The following is a 12,128-nucleotide window of genomic DNA, read 5'->3' as shown; positions in this document are numbered from 1 at the left end:
ATACTTACATTTACCATATGCCCATTTAAAAGCCTTTGAGTTTGTACCTATAACCAGAATGAATAGGGGGTTAGGAAAACTAATAAGTCAAAATTGAACTGACTAAATTATTGTCCAAAAAGGCAAAGTAGAACTGACAAAGTTTAGTCCAAAAACTCAAAGTAGAACTGATAATTTTTGAGTCAACTAAGTCAAAACTGCACTGACAAAATTATTGTCCAAAAAGTCAAAGTAGTTGTGACAAAATTATGAACAAAAAGTCAAAACTGCACTGACAAAATTATTGTCCAAAAAGTCAAAGTAGTTGTGACAAAATTATGAACAAAAAGTCAAAACTGCACTGACAAAATTACTGTCCAAAAAGTCAAAGTAGTTGTGACAAAATTATGAACAAAAAGTCAAAATTGAACTGACAAAATATTATTCCAAACAGTCAAAATAGGTCTAACAAAATTTAGTACAAAAAGTCAAAATGTAACTGACATAATTATTGTCCAAAAAGTCAAAGTTGATCTGACAAATTTTAGTACAAAAAGTCAAAATAAAAAAAACTAACAAGGTATAAGTTTAAATAAGTCTTAAAAGTGGTGACCAATTTTATTTAAAAGTGAGTGATATTAGATATATCTAAGGCTCTTAAACCTTAATAGCACAATAAAAAAAGAAAATATTTATTAATAACTAAGACAGCAAAGACAAGTAACATGCTGAAAATTTTTGAGTTTGTATTATAGGGGTTTGCATAGGCATGACATTTGAGTGGTTTGTTTTGTATTTATGTAATTTACCTGTTTTTCAATACTGCAATCTTTATAGTAGAATGTGACTCATGTTTAATATTGTTTTTGAAGTTAAATAAATTATTTAAGCTAGTGAAACACATTAACTTTTTTTTTTGATTATCACAAGTATAAAAGTTTAAGAACTAAATTACCATTTGTTAAAAATAGTTTAATTGTTTTATTTTCTAATTTGCTTTAAATCTTGTATGGAAATATGAGTAGTTTTGAGACCAATTCAAATTTTTAAATGTGTAATTTTTTTTTGTTTATGAAGAAAGGGTGTTTTTTATCTTCCAACAAAAAGGCAGAGGAGAAGTAGAGTGACGATTCTCTTTCAACAGTGGAGAAGAGGAAGTGTAACAGGATATCAAGTTGCACTTGATTACTGTTTAGATTTGGTTGGAAGTTTTGAGCTAAAAGTTCATCCAAGCGTTAAGAGAAAGCTCGCAAGGTTAAGTTTTATACTGATGCAAGTTTAATACAGTTGACAAAAGGAGAGAATAAAGTGCAGACAAGAAACCCTGATGCAACATTGAGTTAGGGAATGTTATATATAAGCTGATACAACAGACAGATGGGGAGATTCTAGCCACAGCCTGCTGCAGTAAACATGATAATGAAGAATAGACATTTATATTGTTTTCTTGTGTTTTATAAAGTATTTTTTGATTAGTATTATTTTTATTAGTATTTCTTATTTACATTCTAAGTAGTTAAATCTTATTTTGTTTCATACATTCTTAAAGTATATTCTTGCTAGATTAAATCTTGTGTAAAGGTTTTGACCACATTTAAAGTGTTTTCTAAATTTGATGTTCTTTATATATTTGTTAGTGTTTGCAATTGTTCTTTATATAAAATATATTAACTCATGTCATGCCTAGTTTTATATAGAGTAGCCTAAGTATTATTAGTATCATTATTTAGTATAAGTTAAGTTTAGTATTAAATGTACCTACATCTGTAGGTTACATTCTCACAGTTTTACAATAAGTTTTAGTCTTTGCTAATATATCATTTGTATTGTCAAACGAAACAATAACTTTTTCAAATTATGTAAACTGCTTATTCATAGTTTAATGAGAATTTATGAATCGGAGAACACTAATTAAAGAATAGTCTAATATACTGTAACTTAAAAATGTTCAGCTAGTTTTTTATATTTGTTATATGCCTTTAAATAAGATTTGAAAAGTTCAAGGGCCTTAAATTTTTTTACTGATTGTAAATGTTTAATTTTATTTCTTTTATTAATATTAAATTTAACATTTTTAGTTTAGATAAGTGCAATTTAACAACAAAATGGGAGGCTATTGAATGTTTACGTATATTCTATATTTTAAAGTTTATTCAAGTGATGAAAAGTATTTAGCCCGTAAATAATTTAGTTTTAAGCTCATTTTTAAAAGTGAAGTTCTATACAGCTTTGTAATCTAGTTTAATTGTTATGAACAAACTATTTTTAGTTACCCTAAAGCAAACTAATTTTATCTTTTAGCAAGTTTTGGTTAAATTTTAACCTATAATAATAATCAGAACAAGTCGTCATGAACAAACTTTTAGAACAGTTCAATAAAAGTTTTGCAGTATACTTAATTGTGTTTAAATGCTGCCTAATTGATCTATTAAAAATAATTTGAAAGCGAAATATTTACACAACTTTTTAAGGTTGTCTGAGTTACAATTATTTTGTAAAAACAAAAGTTGAACGAATACTAATACAAGTACAAATATAAAATCAATTTTAATTTAATAAAAAATTAAAATTAAATATTTTTACCAAAGTATTTTCACGTTTATATTTCTTCAAGCGAAAAGTTTATTTGCAGTTTTTTGCACGCTCAGTTTAAGAACAAAAAAACGATAGCGATTACATGAAATTATATATTCATTTTACATTTTTAGTTGTTGGTGTTTGTTTTAGTGATAGTAGAGTTCATTGACTAAGTTGTTTATTTTTATTTAATTTAACTTATAAACTAGTTAATTTAATTTTTTATCAACTTATTAAATCCCCAAAAAAAAACCTAGGGCAAACTTTAAATTTAGTCACCAAACTTGATTTTTATTTCTATTTAAATTTTTCTAAATGTTTTACTACGAATGGGAAGAACAAAGAAACGGAAGTGCAACTTGTGTTGGTTGCGGCCTTCAACGAACATTATGACGTCATAACTCATTTGTAGCATTCATACATAAATTTTCTCAAAAGTTTATATCAGGCGGTTTTGCGCACGGTACGGCTTTCTGCATGATGTAACCCAAAAAAAAGTTTTTTTTTTCATTTAGAGCTATAAATTAGCGAAGAAAACATTTTTTGCAACTTAAGGCAAGTCAAAGTCAACCCAGTCGGACTAGTTGTATAGTTTTATTATGCACTTAAGTAAAAAAACGATGCTTAAAGAATTTGAATGCAGATTTAAACAAAGTTCAGCTTTTTTTTGAGCTTATCAAACGAAAGAGAATGGTCTGTCCATTTATAAGTTCTAAGTTAAAATAAAAATATGCAGCTGTTTTATAAACTAACTGTGCAAAACGGTATTAAAACGTTGAAGGCTAAAAGCATAACAACATATAAGAACTAATTAAGAAAAATAATATTTTTGTATTACTGTTTTCGTAGTTTTTATTTTAGTCTATATTATTTAATGTATATGGTGTTTAATTTTTTTTGTATATAGATAAAAAAAACGCTTTTAAAAACTTCAAAATGAATATCAGACTTACCCTCATTCTGTTCGCAATATTGGTATCAGTTTCGGCGAAAAGACCGAAAAAGTACCGAAGAACGGCGGGAAAGTACCGAATCAAGAACAAGTGGAACAGGAAGCTCTTCAAGCGCGTCGACTTGTACAACCAGCCCTACTTGAGGGGCCCCTCCTCCCCCGAGACCCGCGTCCCTCCCCCCATCAACCTCTCCGCGGGTCTCAACACTGGGGGCGCCCCAGGATCGAGACGACAGACCGACAAACCCGAGGGACTGCAGCTGTCGGTGAAGAAGGTGAAGCCCCACTACCAGGGGGTTTTCGGCGACGGGACGGCCCCGAGGAGACAGGTTTTGGCGGGAATCGAGGCGAACAGAGGCGTTGCCCCCGATCCGAGCGTTAAGAACGACAAGACGACCAGGTCCGGGAAACTCCCCAAAAAAAAGATCGATCGGGAGAGGTTGGCTTACGTGAGTTTTTTTCATTTAAAAATTGAAAGTTTTAATTTAACATAAATTAATTAATTAGATTGTTTCAGCAACAATTAAGATTTTTATACTCATGATGATAAATTAGTTACTTGTAAGAAATAGTTTTAATATTTTTACAATGCTTAAAAAAATATGTGCAGAATTGTATTCAAAGGTAATTTTTTGTCACTTTTTATTTATATTATTGTCTTTAGATTTAACTTTTAACTATTTTGCTACTAGTTCTGATAACGTTTAAAAATTACTTTCTAAAAATTCAAACCATTCTTTTTAGACAAAAAAGGGTACAAAAAGTTAACATTTGTATAAATAACTATGCTTCCATAAAAAAATATACAAAAATTTTCGTACTTAAACAAACTTATATGTTTTTAGGACTTTATGAAAAGGTACAAGTATGTAAATGAAAATGAATTAGTCAACGACATGACTAAACTCGTGAAAAAAATGCAAAAAAATTATGGACTACGCGTGACTGGTAAGCTTTTTATGAAATTCAATTTAATTGTGTATCAATTTAATTAAAATAGTTGATTAAAATTTGTTACTTTGTACAAAACTAAAGCACTATGTATGGTAAGTGAAAAATTATTATTTTTTTATTTCAATAGTAAGTATAATAACAAAACTTCAAATAAAATTGAAAATAAACTAATGTAACTATAGGAGAATTGGACGATGACACCCTGGAAAAGATGTTGAGCCCAAGATGTGGAGTTCCCGACAAACCTTCGGGTTTCACTGTTTTTCAGGGGGAACCCAAGTTCACGAAAATGCCCGTCACATACAGGTTTGTAAATAAGCGCTAAAACTTTAAATAGCATAGAAATTTTATAAGTTTAGCAACTACTGTAATGAAATAGCAAGTAAGCTTAACATTTTTTTTAATTTAAAGCTTGTGGTAAGTACTTTGGGCAACAGTTTTGGTTGTTAAAGTTTTAAACAGATACTGCAGTTTATGCTTAAAACGTGTTTTGTAAGTGAGTAATTTAATAACAAAACAAGCAGTTTTAGAACATTCTAAAAAATATTTAACAGAATATAGAGCTAGAAACTAATAAAATATTTAAAAAATACAAGTACTCAAACAGGATACAGAAATACATACAATATAAAAAAGTTTCTAATTCTCCAACAGGATTGAAAACTACACCCCGAACCTGACTCCTTGCCAGGTTCGCAACATCTTCAAGCAGGCGTTCAGGGAGTGGGAGAAGGTCGCTGAGATCACCTTCAAGGAGGCGGATTCCAAGGATGAGAAGGTCGACATGCGGATCGGATTCGGATACCGTCAGTTGAAAATTATCTTTTTGTTTAAAAGTTAAAGTTGGCTTTGTTACTAGCCTAATTGATACAAAACTTTTCAAAAAACTTTTATTTATTTCATCTTATTTAAACTAACATTCACAAGTTAAAAAAAAATGTTTTGTTTTTTATCAAATCTGAGAGTAGCAAAACAATCAAGGGCTGCAAACTGAAACGGAAGTTTCATCTGACAAAACAAAACCTTATTACTTTTTTTTAAACTTACGACCAACCAAACAGGCGAGCACGGCGACGGGTACCCATTTGACGGTGCAAACGGGTTGCTTGCACACGCCTGGGCCGCGGGTGCCTACGAAATAGCGGGTGACGCCCATTTCGACGAAGCCGAATTTTGGACGCTCGGCAAAGGAAGAGGTTTGTTGGTAAATTAAGCGGTAATTAACCATATCTAACACAATTTTTTTAATTAAAAAATTTTTTGATTATTTTTTATATGTCAGTAAAGTATCAAGACTAAATTAACATGTCTTGTTTGTTTACTTAGATTAGTCTTGATAATATACTTATACAAATAGCTAAGACTCACTACAAAACTAAAACTAAACTTTAAAGTTTATGCTACTTTTCCAGTGACAGTCACATACGAGGGAAATTCGAACGGGGCTTCGTGCAACTTTCCGTTCTACTACAAGAATCAGGAATACTACAGCTGCATCAATTTGGCCAGAGATGGCGCTACAGACAATGGTCACGAGTGGTGTGCCACCACGGAGAACTTTGACAGGGACGGAAAATACGGCCTGTGTCCCAGCGAACGTGGGTACTGTTATATTTATGTGATACAAAATTTGATTTTCTGCCAACTGTGTAACACCAGCTATAAAGTTTTAAAATTTTAAAATTATCACAAAAACCTTAAAATATATTTTTTTGTAATGGATTAGCCGCCTTTTTAGTTGATCATTTTTAAATCATTTCGGAAGCTAAAGGTTTTTTAAATTCCAATGTTGATACTTTTATACGTTGATCTCATCAGATGTCTTCAGCTATTTAAAAACTGTTATTTATTGCTTTATATCAGGCTAGAATATCAATGAATCTTTGTAACCTTAAAGTTTGAACTTATACAATTTTTTTTACAACAAGTAATCTTCTGTGTAAGACAAATATCACATCCAACAGTGCTGTTCACGTACGGAGGAAACAGCGAAGGTGCTCCTTGCGTGTTCCCCTTCAACTTCCTCGACAAACAGTACGACGGATGCACCACCGAGGGCAGGAGTGACGGGTACAGCTGGTGCGCGACCTCTAGTGACTACGACAAGGACGGAAAGTGGGCTTTCTGCCCCGAGAGAGGTTAGAAAATGTTAAGCACGTATGAAGTATTAAAACTAACTGCACATTAAACAAAACAAAAAGTACTTTTTGTATAATTTATATTTTTGGGCAAATTATTCTTAACCGAGAGAGGTTAAACAATTAAAATATGCGATAAAGTTTTAAACACTTTTTTTCTACTTCACAGTCTGAAAGATCTCAAACTTTTTAAGACATTTTTTTTGTTTATTTCTGACAACTAAGTAAAACAATAAAAACATACTCTGATGCCTACGATGAGAACAGATCAAATGTTTTATGTTTATCTTCATTATCAATATGTGCTACAGAAAGTGGTACTCTTGGTGGTAATGCATTTCCCTTATATTCATTTCTAATAGATAAAAAATATACACAATTTATTTAAGTACATTATTGTTACGTCACAGTAAGCGGTACGAGGGGAGGCAACGCGAAGGGAGCTGCATGCGTGTTTCCCTTCATATTCAACGGACAGGAGTACACTGACTGCACGTTGGCCGGTAGACAGGACGGTATGGCTTGGTGCGGAACCACTTCCAATTATGACGTGTTAGTCGTTGTTTTATTTAACTTCCAATTATGACGTGTTTGTTTGATATTGTTTGTTAACAAGATGTTATACTTTAATTATAGCAATTTTTCAAGTGAATTTTTTTGCTTTATGCTTTTTGTTTTTATGAATTAAAGAAGTTAGAGTTTTTTTCTAATTCTTGAAACAATTATCTACCTTTCTACCAGATTTTTTCATAAACACTATCTGCTGACATTTCACTAACACTTTTAACGAGAACTTCTCTGTTCTAAACTATATATGATGTATGGGTAAGTAACAGTGACTGAATTAACTAGCACAATTTTCTTTAAATGATCAAAAACAAAGTGACGGCTAATGTGCATTTTGCGAGAGCGACGGATACTATATTATTTATTATTTATTTATTACTTTGAAACAATTAATTTTCAGTGACGGCAAGTACGGATTTTGCGAGAGTGACGGATACTCGTTGCTGATCGTTGCAGCGCACGAGTTTGGACACACGTTGGGACTCGATCACTCCAGAGATGAGAGAGCTCTCATGTATCCGAGGTAAGAAATAAATTTTTTTAAAGAATAATTTTGCTATCACATGAGCTAGTTAAGCAGTACTTCATCTGTTTATGGTATAGTAAGAAAGTAAGTAAAACCTAGTTTAAGCTAAAGAAGTTCGAGCTTGTATATTGTTATACAATCATCTTCTTTTGATTTAGATCAAGCTAAAGAATCAGCTCAACTTTTAAACTATTAGCAAGATCATTTATTAGTTTGATTAAAAACTATTAATAATACAATAAAAAAGAACAAATAAAAATAGAAACACTAAAAACCCAGTTACTCGTTCATCGACAACTTCCAACTGCCGAACGATGACGTCAGGGGAGCCCGCCAAATTTACGGGAGTAGAACTTCCGCTCTACCGCCTCTGGTGTTGGAACAATGTGGCGGGAAACTGAACGAGAAGAACAAAACGTTTGTGACGCGTGAGTTGATTGAAGGATATTTATGTAGTTTGCAAAACATTTAGTTTTTCACTTTTTTGATAAAATAAAACTGCATTTTACAAAACATTTTAAGCTAACTCTAGTTCTGACTTAGCACGTCTAAACTATCATCAACAAGTCTTTAACAGTAATCTAATACATAGTAATAAAGCTAATTTTAGATCTTTTTAAGATTATTATTTATAGTGTTACTTTGTTATTTATATTATTTATAGGTTGTTTTGTATTTATCAAACTTTTGAAATGACATTTCAACTAGTCTTAAAAACATACTAAATATATTTTATTTTAAGGCCGAAAAAAAAAAACTTTTCAACCTAAATTTAAAAGAGTGTTAACTTCCATTATTCACAGCAGTATTAAAAAAATGCTTACGTATAACTTACAACTGAAACACCTTCGCAGGTGGAGATAAGGATGATGACATGGAAACTGGTGCGAGCAGCCAGTTCGACACAATTTGCGATATCGACCATGTGGACGCCATGCTCATCCTCGGTAACGAAATATTCGTTTTCAAGGTCGGTTAAATTTATATTAAAAAAATTGAACGAATAGTAAGTCTTAGGCTTATTTTTGACTGGTCAGTCTGATTAAAAGCAGCAACTAATGTTCAGTATGTGTTTTAATGTGCTAATATCTAATTCCGCTAAGAGCTGACACATTAAAAATAAAAATTGTTTTCAAATATTTATAATGTAAATAAATTGGTACCAATTTTTGCAAACATTTTATTTGTGATAATAACATGTGGTATTGTTGCTAAAGTATAAATGTTGTTTTTCTTACAGGGCCCATATTTCTGGAGAACGAACAGGGACTTCACGGTGAGCAACAGATACATCATTAGGGAACAGTGGCCGGGTGGTCCGGAGACCGTGGACGCCGCGTATTGGAGACCAAAAGACAACAAGGTGCTGCTATTTAAAGGTTTATTATTAAATTAGTTTTATTTGTTAGTATGAATATTATTGATTAGTATAAGTAGTTTTTGCTCATAATTCTTATATATAAGTTTATTTAAATGACTTTTTAAAGTTTGCCTGTTAAAGTTAGTATGATACAAGTTGCATGAAAATGTATCAAAGTTTATAAATAAGTTAACAATGGCTTTTTTATTTTTTTCAATAGACTTTTTGAGTTGAAACCACCTTGAAATTATTTTGTAAAAAACAGTGTTTTTGGTTAACACTGTAAAGTACTTTTAGTATTAATATTTCGGTTTTATAAGTTTTTCGTTACTACTAGCTTTTTTTAAGCAGTCTCTATTAATTTTAAGACTAATATAGTTCACCTTTACGGTGTATTCAAATAAAAACACAACACAACTATTATTTAGTTTTATGAAAAAATTTACATTAATTGCTTTATAAATTAGTTTACAAAACGATGTTGTTTATTAATTGGGTTTTTAATTTAAATAAACATCACTGAAAATAAATATCAGGTCAAAGGTACTGGGAATTCGACGGGTTTACAATCGTCCTGGGTTTCCCAAAGCCCCTTTCAAACCTTGGACTTCCCCGAGACCTGCTGAAGATCGACGCCGCTCTGAACTGGTACAGATTTGGTTTTATGCTAATTAGTCTATTGTATTTGACTGTTCAAAATTTTAGGTTAATCGCTTGCTAATAAAGGTCCTAGCGAAACAAGTTCACTGGATTGTACAATAATAATACATTTAAACAGTACTATTTCTCTATTAAGCAAGCACATGTTTATGTGTGTTAAATTGGTTAAAATATATTAGTTTAAAAAAGAAAAAGTACTGTTAAAATAAGTTATAATCTTTTTTTTTTCATACTTACTTTGTTTCCAGGTACAGATCTCAAAAGAGGAAAAGGACCTATTTCTTCGTAGGAGACAAGTTTTACAGGTAAGCAACAGAAAATTAAGAAAAGCAAATAAAATGCAGTTTAAAAAAAGTTGCATTACTTGATGTTTGTAGAGTCTTAAGTTTTGTAGAAACTATTTTCTAAGAAAAAAATAACTATGATAAAATAGTCAAAAAAGTTGCAAAAATAAACTAAAAACTATGCTAGCAAATTCTAATAATTACAAATCGAAAACAATACATTCAGGTACAACGAAGAAAAGAAACGTATGGACAAGAGGTATCCTAAAATGTCAGAACTGTGGCACTCATCATTTCCAAGAGAGGGAAATGTTCTCGCTGCTATGGAAGATCCGAATTCAAAAAGTATTTCAACTTGCCTTACTTGTATATCTATAGTAAAGTTGTATAAAATGTGCCTTATGGGCTAGTTGATTATTTTTAGTTTCACTTGGTAGTACTTATACTTCTTTTCAACTTAAATCTTTGCAGAAAACACAAACTTTTTAATTTTTCAACATCAAATGCCAGTATGCAGTGTTTAAGTTTTTAAAGATTGGAACATAACTGACTAGTAATTATGCAATAAGATTTACAAAACACACAAATTCAATAAAACTGAATATATTTCGAGCAATTATCATCAGTATATTAAAAAGCTAACAAGAGATAAGATTTTACAAACTTATATTGTACTTTGTTTACTATAAAAGTTTGTAAAATATAATACTTTGTTAGCCTCGTACTCTACTGATGAGAACTGCTCGAAATATATTTAGTTTTATTTAAATTGTGTGTTTGTATGCCTTAAAACTTTTAACGAGTTTGATAATTTATAATACATCTCCTCACAGGAAACTCGATATTCTTCTTCAGAGATTCTGTGTTGACGCTGAACAACTACAAGTTCCTCCTCAAGACCCGTCTCCCCCTAACCGACCACTTCAGGTGCAGGGGAGACGACTTCACCATCGCTCAGCCAGCTCCGTTGGTAAGCGGCAGGAGTAAGAACAAGAAGGAACCTTGAATTGTTTTTTGTGGATTTTGATCATATTTTATCTGTTTTGTTTTTGCTATAAAATTATTTTAACGCGCTTTTTAAATGAGCATATCTTTATACATTAAAGTAATAATCTAAGCAGATCAAAGTAAGAACCTTTTTTTTTTGGATTGGAAAACTTTTTGTTGAAGTCTACTATTTGTTGTGCTTTTTTACTTTTTTTTTTTTAATGTTATTACTACATGTACACAATTTAAAACTGCTCAGTATATCTACTAGCAAGTTTAAAAATTGATGTTGAGTTATTTGTTTTTGAACTCGGTTAACATTTTGTTCGTATTACTAAACCTTTGTGTTTTTATACCTTCAATACGCTTTTAATATGAATTTTAACTGCTTTTAATAGACTTTTCAAAGTTAAATCTAAGACGAAAACTTTAATTATGATTTACTAAACAATTTATTTCTACTTGTTTAATTTTCTTAAATTTTTGAGGACTGCTTTTTAAATAAAGTATAAGACCCTATAATGGACTATATACTACTATTAACAGTTGAATTTTTAGAAAAGCTTTAGTCACATAATAAAATAAGCAGTTTTTAAACTCTTCCAATGTTGTGAACTTTGTGTATTCATTAATTTATATAAAGCTTCAGCTAATGTTAAAAGATTTTGGTAATAAAATAAGTAAATGCAAGCAAGCTGTTTTAAAATCGTTTAAACACTAAAGAGAGTATTGGATTTTTTTGTAATATGTCATTCTAAACAAAACTTTTTATATAAACTAACATATCTTATATTTATAGCTAATTAGTTATTCAAAACAATTAAATTGTTTTTTAATCAGATGTGAAAGCTAAAAAACATTTTTATGGACCCTTTTCTTGTGTCTTTGTTCTCGCACTAGTTTAAGAAAAATTAAAATAAGTTTAATATTTGACTAAAATATCGTTATTACAGAGTAAATTTCCTTTATTTGGCTAAGCAAGAAAATCCTAATTAAAGACCAGTTCTGAAAAAAATGGAATATATTTTCAAAAGTATTTAAGTTAATATAATAAACAAACACACTCACTAACAAAGTTAATTCACTAAAAAAAAAGTTTTTTATTAAACAGTAAAAATTCACATGTATTTTTCGAGATATGCTA

The 12,128-nt window shown here is 30.5% G+C and overlaps 1 protein-coding gene across 1 annotated transcript; it reads left to right on the top strand.

The window, feature by feature from the left end:
• Positions 1-3,467: 3,467 nt before the first annotated feature.
• On the top strand, positions 3,468-11,491 carry LOC145835814 (72 kDa type IV collagenase-like). Its single transcript, XM_082943538.1, has 16 exons — positions 3,468-3,957; positions 4,354-4,456; positions 4,645-4,768; positions 5,117-5,268; positions 5,524-5,658; positions 5,875-6,060; positions 6,427-6,600; positions 7,011-7,152; positions 7,568-7,690; positions 7,973-8,121; positions 8,548-8,663; positions 8,934-9,072; positions 9,590-9,701; positions 9,962-10,018; positions 10,224-10,342; positions 10,831-11,491. The coding sequence occupies exons 1-16, from the start codon at positions 3,493-3,495 to the stop codon at positions 11,001-11,003; spliced, it is 2,469 nt and encodes an 822-aa protein (XP_082799664.1). The 5' UTR covers positions 3,468-3,492; the 3' UTR covers positions 11,004-11,491.
• Positions 11,492-12,128: the final 637 nt, after the last annotated feature.

The sequence above is a fragment of the Thalia democratica genome, chromosome 5 (genome assembly GCF_965202585.1).
Source record: "Thalia democratica chromosome 5, ktThaDemo2.hap1.1, whole genome shotgun sequence".
NCBI lineage: Eukaryota > Metazoa > Chordata > Thaliacea > Salpida > Salpidae > Thalia > Thalia democratica.
The sequence above is the reverse complement of the archived record's forward strand: the minus strand, read 5'-3'. Positions and strand labels throughout refer to the sequence as shown.